Here is an 18,515-nt window from a genome sequence, read left to right on the forward strand (position 1 = left end):
GGAGGTCCACGGTGGAGCAGATATCCCCCTGCAGCCCATGGAGGTCCACGGTGGAGCAGATATCCCCCTGCAGCCCATGGAGGTCCACGGTGGAGCAGATATCCCCCTGCAGCCCATGGAGGTCCACGGTGGAGCAGATATCCCCCTGCAGCCCATGGAGGTCCACGGTGGAGCAGATATCCCCCTGCAGCCCATGGAGGTCCACGGTGGAGCAGATATCCCCCTGCAGCCCATGGAGGTCCACGGTGGAGCAGATATCCCCCTGCAGCCCATGGAGGTCCACGGTGGAGCAGATATCCCCCTGCAGCCTGTGGAGGACCCCACGCTGGAGCAGGGGGTGCCCGAAGGAGGCTGTGACCCCGTGGGAAGCCCACGCTGGAGCAGGCTCCTGGCAGGACCTGTGACCCGTGGGGGACCCACGCTGGAGCAGTCTGCTCCTGAAGCACTTGGTGCTCAAGCCCCCACCTCTACGCTCTATGTGACTGGAGGGAGTGACTTCAGACTGATTTTCGGTATCCTGGACTGCATGTCCCCACCACACATCTGGTTTGAAGTTGGCCAAAAAGCCGTTCATTCAGACCCCTCTGCCCCCTTTCAGAGGGTGGACTGCATTTGATCTGCCCCTGGAGCAAGGCTTGTGGTTTAGATTCCTCTGACATGAACTGTGCTGAAATGCACGAAAATCTCCCCGTGAGCCAAACGGGTGCACAGCAAGAGAGGACGAGGATGGGATTCACTTCGGCCGCTCTGAACCCAAAGGCTAACAAACCCAGCCTACAATATGCACTAGGAGGCCATTAATACAAAAGCATTTCCTTGCAGTCAAAGTATATCAAGGCAATCACAACCGGCACGGAGGACGGGTGTTTTGAGATCAGCATGGCACAACTGGAAGAGAAACGGGGTGTTGAAGCATGGAATTAAAAGCAGGCTGACAGCCAGAAACCATCCACAGCCTTCCTCATCCATGAGAGAAGGGCAACACAGTAGGCACTGCTGAATGGAATAAAAGATCTGTGGGACACTAATAACTGCCTGTAAGTCATGCAGAAGGAATCCATCTTCACAGACCTCTCCATTGTCAAATGATCACAACTTTGTATGAATGCAAAGCGCAAAAAAACAGAGTTGCAGGATTATGCTGCTGGCTTCTGATCACAAGGAGAGTATCAACATGCAGTCCTAAGAAAATCAGAGCTATAGCTATTAAAACAACATGCCATTTCGTCTGCTCACAAGTCATTCTAGGGGCAAGTGCCGGAGAAGCAACTCATAATGCACTCAATACTTGTCCATCAAGCATATCTGAAAGGAAGGTCTTGATGGCACAAGTTCTCTTCCCAAATCTTTGCTGCTCAAATTTACAGCAAACATACCAGAGAGCTGGTGGACTTGTTCAGACAGCACTCTTCCCACTGCTCCAAGTCTCACCCGTGCTTTCCAGTGAAAAGAAACATCATCCAAGAAATATCACAAAAGAAATATCACGCCGGAATGGAACAGTCAGGCCAAAAGCTGGCCCAAGAAGCTTTTTGATTTTCCAAGCCAGAATTGGCTGCATTTCTCATTCTGGATCTTTAAAACAGGGTTTTAAATTTTAAATATTCTGTATCAAACTGTGCAGGAGAGCTCAGTTTGAACTCAGCAGAGCAAATTTCAACCAACTACTTCCAGATTCACTGCCAGTGATTTGGTTGAAGGGCAGGGACTCCAATCACGCCTGCCTGGACAGAAACCCGTGGCCATGGGCCAGCTGAGGCTTTTTGGAAGCGTCCCCAATCGCAATCTTCAAATGACACATCCTCTGGCAATGGCTGCTGGTTAATTTAATCGCCTTTTGTTCTCTTCTTTTGGAAGCATCTGAATAACGGTGAAGCCTACTGATAAAACCCCAAACCTGGCTTTTCACCGTAACATTTAAACCTCAAAATTAATTAAATAAATTTTAAAAGTCTGCCTGTAGCAGAGGACAGAGAGAAAAGCGACCACAGCGTCAGGGTTAAACACTCTCCTGGCCCAGAAGGACAGGCAATCGGCACGGGACTGCTACCCAGAGGACGGCAGAAATCAGATTTCGTTGCCCATGTGCAGCAACCCCTGCCCATGACCTTTTCTTGCAGAGCCCATAAATACACCCTTCTGACTCAGCCCTGCCACACAGAAATATTGCGACGCAGCATCCGAGCTTCGAGGCTCATCCTCAAAGATTCCTTCACCACGGCTCACTAGTCACAGAACTAAGTGAAAATGAGATTGTTTTCAGGATCATTAGAGAGCTACTAATAGTTCATAAAATTTCCATAGCAGAGACTTACTGAGGCACACGAGAGACTTCTCTCTGCACAGGCCTCCGCATCTTTTGGCAACGACTAAAACCTTTTCCGAAGATGCACAGTCAAGGCGTATCGTGTCTCGCAGCTTCCTTCCCCCTCAAAATATTTCTTAGAAGCAGTTAGCGGGGCCCTGTGTGCAAGGCAGCGACCCTGAGTCAGCTGAACTTTCCGAATTGCCTCAATCCATTAACGTGCCCGCTGCAATTCTGGCGATAGCGAAACCTCTTCCAGGTTTTTTTGGGAGTAACTACCTGGCTCGGCGCTTTGCCTGAGGAAGGGAGAGCCCCAGGCTCACTGCGCGGACACCCGGATCGTCTGTAGGATCTCTGGCAAGTAGGATTGTCCTCCAAGGGTGCTGAGAAAAGGATTTGTGGTTAGTGCAGGCAACAGGACGGGAAAGGGAGATGCTACATTCGCCAAAGCGCTATGAATTTCACCCAGAATCAGCAGTGAGTCTTAAGCCAGCTGCAGGGACTCAGGATGGCTGAGGCTTCTTCTCTTGGTATCAGAAAGGACGTTCCCCCCGCGACCGCCAGTGTTGCTGCTGGCACAGCGATGCTCTACAAGGGGAACGTCTGCCACGGTTGGAACATAACTTCTGTGGTTTTGAAAAGGCATAGGGAAGGCAGCAACAAATGCTTCTGCAGGCACCGACAGCACTTCCACGGACATTGGTAAAACACAGCGACGGCACAGAGCCGGGCAGGAGGCTGGAACAGACCATAAACATCTGCCTTTTCAACACAGCTAGAAAAGCGAAGAAAGAAAACAAGAGCTCTGAGAGAATCTCCTTGGCCTCCGAGCGTGTCTCCCATGATCAGTCCGAGGCTGCCAAAGCACCAGGAGGATTCAAAGGCCGTCGTTCAGAGATCACAAAGCTCCCATTTCAGAGTCTCCCAAGACTGGGGTCGGTGATTAGGAGCCTGACGTCAGCGGTGAGCCAGCAAACACAACCCTCTCTTTACCATGGGTCTCGGTGGAGACTCAGGCTACTGAAAGAGAAGTTTTAGGTTTTTCTTTATACTCCTTGCTTTGACCTCCAAGTCCAAGCAGACACTTTGCTAGCTGTCAAACAAATGCTTGCTGTGAATCCACTGCTACCCAAAACGTACACCCGCGTAGGACTTGAAAGCGAAGCTGACACTTACTGGCACTTGGCAGCCACTCGGGCAAGCGTCCACAGCTTGCTTCGGAGCGAGCCCTTGCTCTTCGTGTTGGCAGGACCTGTTTCTATGAGGAAGGGTCAAAACTCGGGTTTCAAATACATAAGAGTGGTAGGAAAATAAGATGAGAGAATGTTCTCTTGCCTATTGTATAGCGGATGCTGACCGAAAAACCACACACCACATTTCTGAACTGACGCACGAGTTAAGAATGCACAGCAGACCCATCCACGACCTCCGATTAGTTTGCTTTGGCATTTATGCTTTTCACAGTGCTGGATTTTATCTTCAGGGAAAACACGAGGCTGTTTCATGTGAATCACTACCAACCAACCGCAGAGAACTGTAACAATGGGGAAAAGGCAAAGGATCTGAGATAACCAAAACGCCTTATCAGCACTGAGGAAAGAGAAAAAACCAACATTCTTAATACCGACCAGAAAACCTGGGCACGTCAGAGCAATCAGAAAAAAGTTATTAATTTAAGAAACCAAGGAACAATCCTTACATCAATCCCTGCAGCAAAGATTTTTTTTTTTTTTTTTTTTTTTTAAGATTAGATAATTGGCAACTCATTTCCCAAAAGTTCCTAAAGATACTGTGAGATAAAAATCCTATGAAAATTAGAAATAGGGGCTTTTGGAACTGTTACCCAGTATCTTGCAAATACAAGACTTCTCAAGTTCCAAGTTAGCATAGAGAGCAAACGCAAACATGCTAACTTTTCTTTTAAAACAACAGATTCTGTCGAGAATTACTGAGAACTACTAATACTTTGGCAGTCACCAGAAAACATAATCCAGGCAATGCAAATGGGAAGTAGGAATACAAATTTTTTTTTTTAAAAACATAATTGAAAATATTTTTATTTCAATAAATCTGCTTTAAAAACGGAGCACTGGAAACGCTTTTTGATATTTTTTGCACCCATAAGCACATTGCAGCACTGGGGTCTGAAGCATTCTCCCCGCAGAGCGACTCTCCCCATGTGTTTCAACAGTCGCTGGAGGGACTAAATCCAGGGATGGGAGAGTTCAGTATTTCATGGCCTCCTCCTGCTGCAGCAACCACAAAGAGCTAATTAGCATCGCAGTTAGAGTTGTGATTTAGATGTATCTTTATGTACTTACATGACTGTTAATAACACTGCGTGTGAAGCATTTCATAATCCTTTCTCTAGTAAGGGCTAAATGATTAGCAGAATCAAACCCGCTGTGCCTAACCTGTATTTAGTCTGTGTGTTGCTGTTTGTTGGACCTGGAAGAGAACTCCGCACCTGAAAGCCTCTGGTTTTTGCTGTCAAATGCAAGTTGTGCTTCCTTCCCGCCCGGATCGCTTCCCAGAAACTTTAAATTACTATTTTCACAACACCTCTGCCTAGCAGGGAGGTACTCTCATCACCACGTCCCCGAAGAAGAGCCAAGATCCCAGGCAGCTGGGTAATTTGTCTGAAATCACAAAGCAAGCCTGCGATAAAAAAGAGTTTTGAAGCCTGGGTCTCCCTTCATCAGCTCAACAACTCACTTCACTACTGCAAAACACTGATGGCCTTTCAGATATAAGATTGGATTATTTTTGAAGCCATGACCCACAAGCAGAAAGTCCTGAATGTCCTCAGCATCCCCTCCCAGCCTCACATGCAAATCCAATCCCTGCTCCATTTAAATCCACTCTGGATTTGATGCAAACGCAAAGAGATGAAGTCCCTTTCTGATAGGGCTGATCCTTCCTCCAACTCGTGGTCAGCTCTTGGGCTTGATAAATAAAAATGAAGGAAGAAACCACACTGCGTAACCAGCACAGGAGACCTTGACTCTCCCCTTTGCAACTTACTCTTTGTACACTACAGATTCAATTTAATTTGACCCAATTTAAATCCAGAATGGCTTGGCATGGTCTAGGACCTGGCCAATCTGAAAAACTTTTCTTTGTCTCTTGCATCTCCCCCATGAAAGGCAGCATCCCCTCATTCACCTTCCCTCCTTTCAAATGGAGATCTCTAATCGAGCAAACCAGGTCCCCCACGCAGTGCAGGTTCAGCCTGTCCTTCCTCTGTCCCCGGCCGCAGAGGAAGCCTCAGCAATTACTTTAGAGGAACCACCTCAACTTTAAAGGTTACCACAAGCTGCGACGAATCCTTCTGCAACAGAGCAGCGACACTGACTCACCAGCAATTTCAAGGTGAAAGAGGGATGTCTGGGGACACCAGCTTCGGAGGCCGGTTCTCCTCATTTGCCGGGGTAGGTTTGCCAAACACCAAAGCGCCAAATGCAATTTAACGGGGCAAGTTTCTGGAGTGACGCTACAGGGTGGGAGCCAGGCGTGCCCGGGTGCTTTGCAGGGTAGAGAGGCACCAGCCCCGCTCTGGAAGGGTACTTTGGCTGGAAGGATTATAGTACCTTGATAGAATAATTTAGCGAACTGCTTATGAAGTTCTACTGAAACAAAGCAGATATTTCCTCCTACCCTGCCACATTGCAGAATTTGAGTGTTGGTGAAGGTGCAGAGCTAACAAGGAAAACCAGAGCAAAAGCTTTATCATATTAACAAATGGATCGCTCGGGGATTTTCTGATTTGTTCTTAAGGCCAAGACTCAAAACCAAGACTGTCACCAATAACTTTTTTTTTTTTTTTAAATAGAAACAGTTAAATGAATGGTAGAATTAAAGAACTGATTTTACAGCATTCAACTTTTGGGGTGCCTCTTTGCACATGGGAGATGCCCTGGCTAGAACTGATTTTTGAATGGCAAGTCTGCAGCTAAGGCCCATCCTAGAGCTTCCAGATGGTAAAATTACATCTCATTGATCTCTTTATTATAGAAGCAATATTTCATTAACGACTACACAGCCCAAACCCAGCTGCACTGAAAGCATCCACTGTCAGGAGAGAGAAAGCCACCACCGCCTTTAACTGCGACAGATGAAGCCAGAGATGACAGATCTTCTGACTCTAAACCAAGCAAAATTAAATATTTAAGAGCTAATATCGTAACTTCTCCTATATTTTAACAAAGTGCTGCCACCGGGCATTGAGAGAGACAGGGACAGTGAAATATGTCTGCTACTCAACTCCAAATTTGTCAAGTTAAATGTTTGTGAGATTTTAGATCTACAGGCTACGTAATGTCTTCAGGCTTCTTCCAGAGATGGTTGCTGAAATATCCAACCCAGCTAGTAAGGTATTGCTGAGAGATTGGGGATTTAGGATGACTCACCAAGCATGTGAGGCATTCACGATCGATTTTCTTTCCTATGGGCTATGGGGTTTTAAAAACCAATGAAGAAACACTCAGCAATCTTGAGAGTGAGCCTACCAGTCATTAAATCAGCAGCATCCCCATGCATCTAATTCATCAGAGAACCATAGAATCACAGAACCGTTTGGGTTGGAAGGGACCTTTAAAGGCCATCTAGTCCAACCCCCCTGCCATGGGCAGGGACATCTGCAACCAGACCAGGTTGCTCAGAGCCCCTTCCAACCTGACCTTGAATGTTTCCACGAATGGGGCATCTACCACCTCTCCGGGCAACCTGCGCCAGGGTTTCACAGCATAAAAACACAGCACACGGCTTCAGGAATTTGTTTCAGTAGCTGTCCAGTGCAGGAAGGTCGGGGTCAGAAACCAGCCTTTTCTTCTGAACTTCCCCTCTCACTCATCAGAACAAGAAAGAGATCGTTAGTGTTATAAATATGATGCCTCTGTACTGAAGAACAACTTAAAAGGTTCCTGTAGATCTACAGTTTAATAGTGCAGATTGCTACATCAGATGTTAATGACTTCTGGTGAGTAAAAGTAGCGTGAGAAAAGAGCAGAAAGACCCCAAACGCCTAGCAGGAATCCCTGCGATGTGTTCCTGTAAGCAACAGGCACATCAGCAGTTTAGGTGGCTCCACCTGAAGGTTATTACCACATGTATTTTTAATAAAAAGCATCAAAACACTCACAAAAATAATGCTACTGATTAAAAAGAAGTGAGAACGACCAGGCAGGGAAAAATCCTTTACGATGTCTTCTTGGTTTTGCATGTGTTTGCTTTATTGTCCCTCTTGCAAGTTGCTGCTAGGGCTCCTACGAGTTCGTGTGTTCGTCTGGACCCAGCAGCAATGCAAGGGGTGAGGGTCACTCGAACATCAATTACGTTTGCATCTCTGCAGTGCAAGGAGGCCCTGAAAAGGCTCTGGTGTGGCAAACAATGAATCAATACAGTTAATATAAGTTAATACTAGCTAGACTCTCGCTTCCAAATTTTGCAGACAGCACCCCTTACCTGCTCTGCAGAAATACTGTTCAGCTTAGTTCTGAACAAAGCACGCCGAGATGGGCGGTTAATGAGGACTGTGCATGCTACGGGCGATTTTTCTCCAGTTCTTCCCCAGCTACTCGACTCCTCTGATGATCCGGCTAATGAAGCGGGCTGGTGACGCTTGACATCACCTGATCCTCCACGCCTACCATTCAGAAATCCATCCTGCCTTCCGATCGCCACCTTCAGCCTCGGCGCACTCAGGCGTGAAACATCCCTGGCCTGTGTCCATGTTAATTTTCTACTTGACAGAACACAAATAGAAACCTGGTCTGGGGGAAAAACTGATCATCATGCCGCATAGTAATTAGCTTATAGCAGGGACCGGCAGCGGTGCCAGACCTCCACACCGCCGTGATAAGGCTGCTACGTCACCGGGATGGAGCGAGGCTACAGTGAAATCTCGCTGCAGGGAGACATTAAACTACCGCTTCAGAAGATGAAGCGTTGCTGGTGCGGATTTGGCTGCGGTTCCAGACACCTCTCCAGTCTCAGGAGTAAATTACCAATGAGGCTCGTTTAAAGGCTACTGGAGACGGCGTAGGCACAGGTGACAGAATGCCTGCACTTTAAAGGAGAAAGGAAAGGGTGCTTATTAATGGAGCTCGGCGCATTTGGTTTGAACAGGGCAAGCACCTACGATAGGGGAATTCAATCTCATCCCCCGCACCCCTCCCGAACAAGCGTCTTCTGTACAGAGATAAGGAGACAATCCTGTTGGTACAAGCCAAGCTAGTCTGCTTTTCTGATGCCAGCATAAACAGATAACGCTGACAGACGTCACAGCAGATACTGCAGCCGAAAAAGCTCTTCCGTGCAAGAGCAGTGTATTTATAGAGCTAGCTTCTAGTGTTTGAAAAGTAATTTGCAGTCTCACAGCGCATAAATATTTGGTCTGTGCATTCCTGGTCCTTGCCCTCGGAGTAGCCAGCAGCCTCACCCACAGCAGCTCAGCGTTCAGATTCACTGAACCAAGGAGGCAGCTCGCCTGCTGCAACCAGCACGCTCCTCAAGGACAATCAGTAAGACGCCAACCCTGGGTGGACAACGCGGCAGTACGACAGTGCTGTCCCCCTCCTTTTGGCAGCAGATTCAGGCTAGGCAGACAGGGATAGAGAGCTATTCAATAGCTGGATACCTTCAATTCCTCTGCTGTGAATAAAGGGGAGCCTCATCTTAACTTCATACAAGAAGCTCGGGTTATGGAGGTAAAATAAGCAAGCCATGTCCTGTCACTGTTAAATGCCACTGGTACTGAAACCACCAACCTCTGCTGTGTCCATAGGAAGTGAAGCTGGAGGCAGCTACCCGGGCTCTGCACGTGTCAGCGGCGTAAAGTTTACAGGAAAGTGGCTTTCACACACTGAAGACGTGCGAAGGGCACAGAGAGGCAGTGGTGGACAGTAAAGCTAGGGTTTGGAGATGGTAACATTGAAAATCCACGTGCAAAGCCAGCGGCTATCCCTGAGACAGGAGGAGACATATCCTTTTAAAAAAAAAAAACCCCAACAAGAAGAGCAATGTTACACGCGGAGTCAAAGCAAGACATTTTGGTGCCAGGACAGGATGTCAGTTTGGCACAACCCCAACACTTCTCACAAAGAGGAGCAGGAGATTAAGGACTTGGCAAGGAGCTAGCAAAGCGTAACAGCCCAGAGCGTACCGGGAGCCAGGAGGAGCGCAGTGTAAAGCCAGGCTGCCCGGGCGCAGGCAAGCTCTGACGCACGGGTGTCTCGCACTCGCTTATTGCAAAGCCGTGTGTCAGCACGGGCTGGTCGGAGCTGCGCTGGCATCAGCCAGTTCTGCTCCGAGTCTTCAAGGTAGAGGCATGGAGGCCACGAAGCCCGGCCAGAATGACAGCAGCACGGAGTAGATCCCTTCGCTGGCTCAGCTCTGGGCTGTGTCGCTTTCTCCCTCCTTGGAGGAGCACCCGGGATTTGGCCGGTGGTGCGGGGCACTTCCAGGGGCAGTAAGTCCTCCTGAGCGACCTTGAACGTGTGCGTGCTGCTACGTTCACTCACTCGCACCCTTCTGCCTCTGCTGATTACAGCCTCTCTCCAGATTTCCTAGATTGCTATAATTGATGACGCACGCATTAAAAGAACAGAAATATTTGGGATGGGAACTTTCTCAAAACAGCACCTGCATACCCATTCTTAAAGTTCACAAAGATTATTTTTAAAGGAGGTAGGGAAGCATTTCTGCCACATGTTTTTCAGTATCATGTGTAACTATTGTACTTTAAAAGAGAAAGGTATCGGTCTTGTAATTTTATTGCTCAGGTGCTTCAAGTAATTGTAAAGCACTGGCTCGAATCTCTCCGGTCACCATTATTGCCAAAGGTAACCACCAAAACCAGAGGATGACATCAGAACAATTAAGTTGCTGCTCAGAGCAAACACAAAGGACCCACAACGTATGAATTTGTTTAAGAACGTCCAGTCAGGAGCTTTATGCTTCTGTCATTTCGGAGGGGGAGGACACAGGACTTCTAATATTTCAGAATTTGTTGTATGTCACATTTCACATACTCATCACTGGTGCTGTTTAAAGAAACAGTTTGAAGTACTCGCTACAGGATTAGGGTCAGAAGGGGCTAATTATGGGATGTCAAGCAGCGAAGTCAAAACAATGGCAATAGGAAGCCTCAAGGAGACAACAGGAAAGCTTTTAACAGAGGACTGTCCTTTATCCACCTTCACCTAGATGAACGATTCCTCTCCCAAGCGCGAGGTACAACTGCGAGGCAGTGCAACCGACCCGAAAAAGCTCATGGAAAGGGCTGGGGAGAGGAGTTTATCAGTTGTTGCAGGCAGACAGGCTGGCAAGGCAGAATAATCCCTCGAGGGCTATCAGATACAAAGGCACTCCCTCTGACTCTAGAAGTCCTTGGGCAACAAATGGCTGGAGGCCGAGAAGATGTTTGCATGCTTACTCGATATTTACTCCCTTCCCCAGACACCCAGCATCGGCAGCGTCAGAAATGACACAGTGATCCGACCCGCTCCAGCCTACTCCTATTCTTCGGGCAGAGGCAGAGTCTGAAGCAAATAAGCTGCAAGTTGGACTAAGAGACAACAGGTACGAGGGCTGCGTTGTACTTATGTCACGGGAGGAACGCGGGGAACGAGCATGTGTTTGTCCTAAATCATCCTCTGGATGCTATGTGGTTTCTGACAAAAAACCTGTAGTGCTTGAGTCACTGCATGCGACTGCTCGCCACTGACTCCCAAAGGGGACCCTGGCAAGTGCTGACACCTACGGACGGCAAAACGGGAGATACAGCCCCAAAATAGAGCTCAGAAAAATCCCACCCCAACCAGAAACAGATACAGGTCCGTCAATTGAATGGTAAAAGAGGACAGGAAGGGAAAGCTTCGTCAAGGATTAGCAGTAGCATCATCATACCAAAAGGAGAGAAAACCCCGAATACAGAATTCGAGCATCAGCTATTGCCAAAAAAGAAGAAGCGATTATAAAGTCAGCAAGCTTACGAGCCCATCCACTAGCCTCAAACACCAAGGTTTTTTTACATTTTCAGTGCCTAAGGACTTGTGGACATCAGAGGAGTAACATGTTTAAAATTGTTTTACTGTAATTTAGGTTTGGGGGGGCTTTTTTTAAAGGGAAAAAAGATGCAAATTCAAAGCAGGTACAACTAAAAGCAAAAAAAACAACCCAAAACCCACCACAAAACCAACAAAAGGCAAAGAAAACACACATGCAATTATAAATGCTGGAAAATGGAAAAACAGACATTTCAGATCAGACCTCCCCAGAGCTCTGAATAATGGAGTGATGCCTCCAGGGTCTACCATTCAGCTACCCAAGCCTGCATACTAATATACTACTCACATCAGAAGAGTAGAAAGGCACCACTCATGCAGAAAATTACCTTAAATGAGCAACGACTTCATGATAAACAAGCCACTCGCTTTTTTACTTTGCTCTTTGATTTAGGTGGTGGGGGGCACCTCCTCCCTACTGCTAAGGAGCAGACACAGCACGCTTCTGGCTCTGTACAGAAACCTCGGAAGCAGGCCACAAAACCACCTCGTTATTGTGAATATTTAATTCTGGTTGGTTTGGTCAAACATCAAGATATGAGATTGCACCTTTGGGGGGAAGGACGTACCTTGCAATCACTAACATCCAGGGTCCAAAGCATCCAGGATCACTAGCACCCAAGCTTTAAATAGAGCAGAGAATCCACACAGTGGCAATATCAGAGGTATAACTACAGCGTCACGCACAGTATGAAACCAGAGTATCTATGGCTGATACCGTTTCCCAACCCATCGGTACCCTAATTTCCCCATGTGCTGCCAGAACCAAAATGCCCTTCCTAACCTGGCTTGCAAATGCTCATCCTCCCTTACAAACGCACTCCTCGTGCATTTCTCATTGACTCCATAGTCGATTAAATGCAGTTCTCCCACCGGTCCTCTTCAAATGAAGTGATATTTAACCAGACACACGACGAGGCAGCTGCTGTACAGCCTAGCTTGCTTTGTGCATCATTCCCCGGTTCATTGCCTGCGATGACTCCTGGGTCCCTGATGCAGGGGACCTCAGATTTTCCTTTGTTGGAAAGTAACCTTGCATGGTTTTAGGTACTGTCGTTATAAGCAACGGCAATCCTGTTAAATCCTGCCGTATCTTTTTCTTTTTCTGTCCGTAAATTGAACATCCCTAAGAGCTAAAAGACTTACGATGAGAAGACAGGTTCAGCTGAACCTGTTTACTCCAAGAACAGCAGGGAGAACAAAATGCTTTGGAAAGAGTCTGCTGGGAAACTCTGAATTATTTTTTTTTCCTAGGAGTGCAAACTAATGTGCTCTGAAGAACCGCAAAAACTGATGGCATTCATTTGTGCGGTCCTGGTTTGAATGTGCTTTTAAAGGCAAATCTGCTCATTGTCTCATGAATACCTCCACTCGTGATGTCGGGAGAGGTCCTCACCCTGCTCTGGGTAGGGCGATGGCAGCTGATGAGGTGCAGAATGCTACCCAGATCGCAGGGTGAGACTGGTAAACCAGGGAGGAGGGTTAGTCTTTCTGTAACAGCCTGTAGAGACGAACAAAGCACTCCGGAGATAAGCCTGCCTTAAGACAGAAGTAATTCCTGGCTAAAGCAGCAGTTAAAAAGCTGGACTGCAAGCGTGCGTCGAATTTGGGTTATAAACACGACAGAGATGAAATCCACAACTCAACAAACTCTATACGCCAAGCTTTGACTAAGAACAAGCTTTAAGCCCTTAACCCCTGGTGCAGCCTTTAAAAGGAGGATTACCACTTGTGGGCAGCGTAAGAACAGTGCCAGTTAGAGAGATTCCCGTGAAAGAAAATGATATTTATTTTTAAACCACTGAAAACTGCTATTGCTCACAGTTCTGATTCAATGCTGTTTATACTGCTGTGTATTACAAGTCACTAGGATGGAAATCATCTTCATTTCGTCATTAATCTGATTTCTAAATACTTCCTACCCAATCTAAATTTCAGAATTTGTGGGTTTTTTAGTTGTTTGGGTTTTATAAACTTGGGGATAGTTTGGGTTGAGCTTGGGGAAAGGGTTGTTGAAAAAGGAAGAAGCACAAAGCAGTTATCCCCATACATTCAGCTCCTGCTCACTAGATTTTGCGTAGGGTTTGTCTTACCGGTCCTTCCTCTGCCCACTCTAAGGAAAGCTCCTGCAGATGGAGACCACACAAAAGCCTTAACAAATCAAGATAGGTTCCCATTTTCCAAAATGTGCTCAGCTGGGACAGATGCAAGATAGGTGGAAGTCTCTGGTCTGTATTATGCAGACATTAGGCAACATTATAAATCTTTGTAAGACATATTATGGTATATATATAAAAAAGCTTCTTACCAGAACACCCGTGCAGAATGCTGGCTTTTGAAGTGTCCTTGCTTAAGGACAGCAATATTCCTATTCATGCCAGCACCGAAATCCCAGTTAATACAGTATCAAGCCTGTTTTCAAAGCTGTTACATTATCAAACCATCGAAATTTAAGTTCATTAAGAACTGGAGGACTGTACACAGTAGCTATTCCACAGCACCAATCCCCTAGTATGGGTTTATCCTTGGCTTCTTCCAAATCCCCCTAATTAATTTTTTTTCAAAGGCCATCAGTCTGAAGCAGACAAACATCAGAGAGTCAATTCATTAACATTCCCATATTTCCACTTATCTTGGGCCACTTCTTCTCTTATTAATAGCTAGTAAGATCAGCATTTCTAAAAATAACCAACCAGCGCTGGAAGTAAAACTCCAGGGAGCCCTCCCAAACCCCATCAATCCTCCCAGCAATACTTCGGAGTCTCGTCCTGCGGTCTCCCGAGTACACCCTGGCAGTTGGCAATCTCCGAGGCTGCCCATGAATCAACATCCAATATGAACTACGAGACGCTGATTACTCAAGTAATTTATTACTTGTAGGGTGACCAAAAGGCTGTTTACACAAGGAAATTAGGATAGAGTACCGTCAAATGTGCCCTGAAAGTTTACCTCTGATTTATACGCCAGCTCAGTTTCTCTCCCCTTAATGTTCTTCATCGCAGGTGAATTTAATGCTGCTATGATGCATCGATTTACTTTTAGAAAGTTCTGCACCTCCGTTCTCTCCCTAACTGCAAAAGGCGAAGGCAAGAGTAGCAGAGTTTCCTTGAACACACGAGACAACGTGCTCAAGCAGCACCGACAGACTGGCAGATGAGTCACCGACTAGGACGAACGATTTTATCTCTCGTGGAGACTACAGAAAACAGGTGGTACGAGTTTAATTTCTATTCACAGCCTTGCGAGTGTGGATTCCTGGCTGCTGCAGGATGCTTAGGAGAAAGACGTTGGGATCAGTCACCCCAAACTCATTATTATGGTCCTACTGATCTTAATCAGGAGGCAATCATGAATTACTCACTTGTTTCCCATTTACATGTTTGTATCAAGTGATTTTACAGTGCTGCCTGATAGAGAATATAAAAACGCGAACACTTCACACTGAAATATGCCACTGACTCACCGCTGAGGGGGAAGGAGTTTTAGCCCTCCTTGAAGCAAGAAACGGGCATGTACAAGACACAACACCTGACCTAACGAAGGGGACATCTGCATTTGCAAGGCAGTGACACAACGTTTAATTACAAGTATTGACTAGGTTATACGTGGGAAGGAAGCAAGCAGAGGCAGAGGGGAGAAGATTATGCCTGAAGAGCTCCAGGGAGTCTGGACAAAAGGAAGATTGGCTCTGGCAGCTAACATGCTCTGCCATGGAGGAAAGAGGTTTCTAATGAGTGAGGCTCTAATGGACACAGCCTGAGATGTCAGGAAATGTTGAATACTACCTTGATCATGATGGGCAGCAAATCAGCTGGACAGGAGAGAGGAGTTTCTAATGCAACTTCACTAAAAGCAGATTAGTCAGACAGTGGGTTTTTTTTTTTCTTTCTTTTCTGTTTTTCCTAACAACTTGTAACTGTATTGCCTGGTTTGGATGTTGTACATACACACTTCCATCTGAATTTACCTTAATCTGCCTTGAGTTAAATGCATTTCCAAATCAACTTCAAGCCACGCTTCAATCCAAGGCTGGGGTAAATAATCAGCCAGAGACGCCAGGACCGCTCCAGACTTACCTAGCTCCCCAAACTCATTCCCTAAAGGGTGAGCGGCCCCCCACCAGCTGCATAAGCTAGAGATGGCTGGCTGGCCTCGTATCTGGAGAGACAGAAATGTCTTCAAGTAACCAACAGTGCAAAGCAAGGCTCTGGCATACAGCAGGATACCAGGGGGCACCCAGTCGTTTGGGGACCCAGGAAATGGGCTATTTCAATCAGTACGAGATGCCCCTACCCAAAAGGGTAGGGACCAGTCACAGATGATCATGGAATCATTGAATGGTTTGGGTTGGAAGAGACCTTTAAAGATCATCTAGTCCAACCCCGCTGCCACGATGACTGCTGCTAATTTCTAACCAGAGCCGCTAATTTCTAACCAGAGCTGAACTTGAACTGATCTTAAAGATAAGTCCTAACCTTTAGCCAATAATGAAAACCCTTCATGCTGTCCTATCTTAAAAATACATGTATTTCTTTTTGAAGAAATCAAAGGGAGAGTTTGCTACTTTGACATAACTTTCCTAAAAATTGTTAGAGTACAGAAATTCAACCACCCACTCCGTTACTTTGCCAGCAGGAGCCCTGAGAAGGTCTCAGTCCTGATGGACTAGCACTGCCCCACGCAGTTCTCCGGCAGAGTGCATGCATCAACATGGACCAGGGACCATTCCCTGAAGAGGCACTTTGCATGTTCCGGCACTATTGACTAGTACTGATGTAGCCATTAAGTGCAAGACTGGAAAATACTGTTGAAGAAAGGACACTGTTAAACAAAACACTGCAACAAAGCATTAATAAAAACATGCAGTACTAATGAGATAGAGTCCTGTGAGAGGCATCTTCAAAGCAGATCTCCTTTACACGCTTCTCTCTAGAAAGTAGTCAACATTTTGCAATATGTTGGAGATGTAACCTTGCAATGGGTTCCCAAATGAAAAATCTATTTTGAAACCAAAATTAGCAAAACCAAGTTCATCCTCCAATGGAGAAAGAACTGCTGGCTGCATTTTTATTTCAGATAAAACCAACAGGAGAACTGAAATTCAAGTGGTAACATCTCCAAGGAAACAGCTGGAAAACTTGTGGACTTTGCAGATGCTGTAGTATTCTGTATTCAGAGACAAATTGTAATATATTGTACTTTGCACTCTGGGGGAAAAGAAAAAATAAAAATCGCAGACAAGGTCTTAGTAGGATGCCACAAACTGTGCATGCAGCAAAACAGACTTCTTGCACTGGATCTCAATGCAAAGAACATATTCTTCACATCAATTTGCTAAAATACAGCTAAAATTAGCAACATGAATGCTTTCACAAACCATTTTTTAGTAATTGCTGTATGTTTTCTGTTCCTGTCAAAAGAAGCGTTCTTTAGCACAAAGGAATTGCGATTTCCTCTCTCCACGCATCCAAGCCAAAATGCTACTAGCAAAACCAAAAGGAATCATTTTCACTTTCACCTCTCTTCTTACTGAGGAGTGACATGGTATGGACATTTCTTAGCCGTATGAAATTCCCAGTTCAAATTGACACCCACACAGCAGCAATAGGGAAACAGGACTGGCATACGTCTTAAGCGAACAAGAAATAGGGAATCCAGAGAATATAGAATTATCTTTAAGCATCTGGCTACTGCCTGCACGCTGTCCTCACTCACGCTCTGGCCCTCGTCACAAGTACTTGTCGAGACAGCGCACTTTGGCTTTTCAACATCCAGGGACGTTACACAGCTGGAAACACACAGAGAGGCCCTTCACTTCAGCACTCCGCAGCTTGGATTGAAGTTGTGGTTTCCTGCTTTTTGGGGTTTTTTGGTGGGGTGGCAGAAGATTATTATTTTTTTTAAAAGGTCTATATTATAGCTATTCTGTTTAAGTCCCCCAGCATACATGAATCTTATGCCAACATGAGTTTCTCTTCCCATACAATTCACCAGCTTCCCCAGTTATACAACCTATATGCCTGTAAAAGCTTTCTATAGCTACCATAACTGCTAATATAAGATAAATTAAGACACAAAGGTAGTCCCGACCTTGACTTCACACACATGCAATGAACCGATGCCACTCTTCTTAGTCACAATGCCTTGAAAATGAAATAGGAGAAAGGGCTGCAGCTCTTTCTTATATAGCTCCCTTCTTCATGATAATGCTTAATGTATCCTAAAAGCACATCTGTCCACCCTAATGACGGTACTTGCAGAAAGACTCTAAAACGGAGGCTGGCAATTTTCTATCCTCATAAGCTCTGGAAAGCAGCCCTTGACAATAACAACCTGTGACGGGACCAAATCAGCGAGGTCGGAAATAGCAGTGTTTGGAGGAGGAAGACACCCATGGTCACGCAGCCTGTCTCCTTGGGCACTAAGAGCACGACGGTTCCCCGCAGCGTGTCCTCTGGTATGCTGCTTACAATGATAGTATTGTCTGGACAAAGCTACGAAGGAATTTGACTCCGTGATGAACAAGCATCTGCCGATGCTCATTTTCTACCTAACACAATGAATGTTCACAGCAGTGGCGCTGGCTGCAGTGGGTTTATTTTCAGATTAAGAGAGAGAGAGAGAGAGATAAAAGAAAGGGATAAAGCAAAGGTACCTGAAATTACAGCAATTTTCCATGACCCATGCTCCTCCTTGGCTATTCTTTCTGCCTCCTCCATTAGTAACATACCAAATCCCTATAATGGGAGAAATAACAGGAAGAAAAGATAAGTTCTGTAAAAATAGAAAGCATAAACAAGGTCAGAATGTAAGCATTAGTACAGTTCCAAAAGACTCGTATCTTTGGCACAGGAACGATCAAAACCTTACTGCAGGAGAGGGCTTGAGAAGAGTACCGCAGGAGAGGTGTACCAACACTAAGCTTTACAGTGGAGCTTTCTCAGGGTTTTTTCCTGACCGTGAAATTATTCGTAGGCACTTCTAGTGTCTGACTGCTTCTCAATGGCAGGGACAGAACGAAGTTAAATCCACTGATGGTAAGTCAACTTGGTACGCATCCTGTAATTCCTGGCGCTGAACAAGTCTATCCCGCTGAGATAACCAATCCTGAACAACAATCACCCATCTTAACGTCTACCTTACTA

General features: G+C 46.0%; 1 protein-coding gene across 3 annotated transcripts in view; it reads right to left on the bottom strand.

The window, feature by feature from the left end:
- The window catches only part of ELP3 (elongator acetyltransferase complex subunit 3), a 92,710-nt gene that overhangs the window by 5,757 nt on the left and 68,438 nt on the right, over nucleotides 1-18,515 (bottom strand). The window contains exon 14 of one of the 3 annotated variants that reach the window (XM_075144799.1): nucleotides 18,026-18,107. The exons of the other annotated variants lie outside the window; for them this stretch is intronic. Within the exon in view, the coding sequence (XP_075000900.1) occupies nucleotides 18,026-18,107 (82 nt within the window). The remainder of the gene's footprint in view (nucleotides 1-18,025; nucleotides 18,108-18,515) is intronic. 3 annotated transcript variants of the gene reach the window in all.

This window comes from Calonectris borealis, chromosome 3, assembly GCF_964195595.1.
Source record: "Calonectris borealis chromosome 3, bCalBor7.hap1.2, whole genome shotgun sequence".
Taxonomy (NCBI): Eukaryota; Metazoa; Chordata; class Aves; order Procellariiformes; family Procellariidae; genus Calonectris; species Calonectris borealis.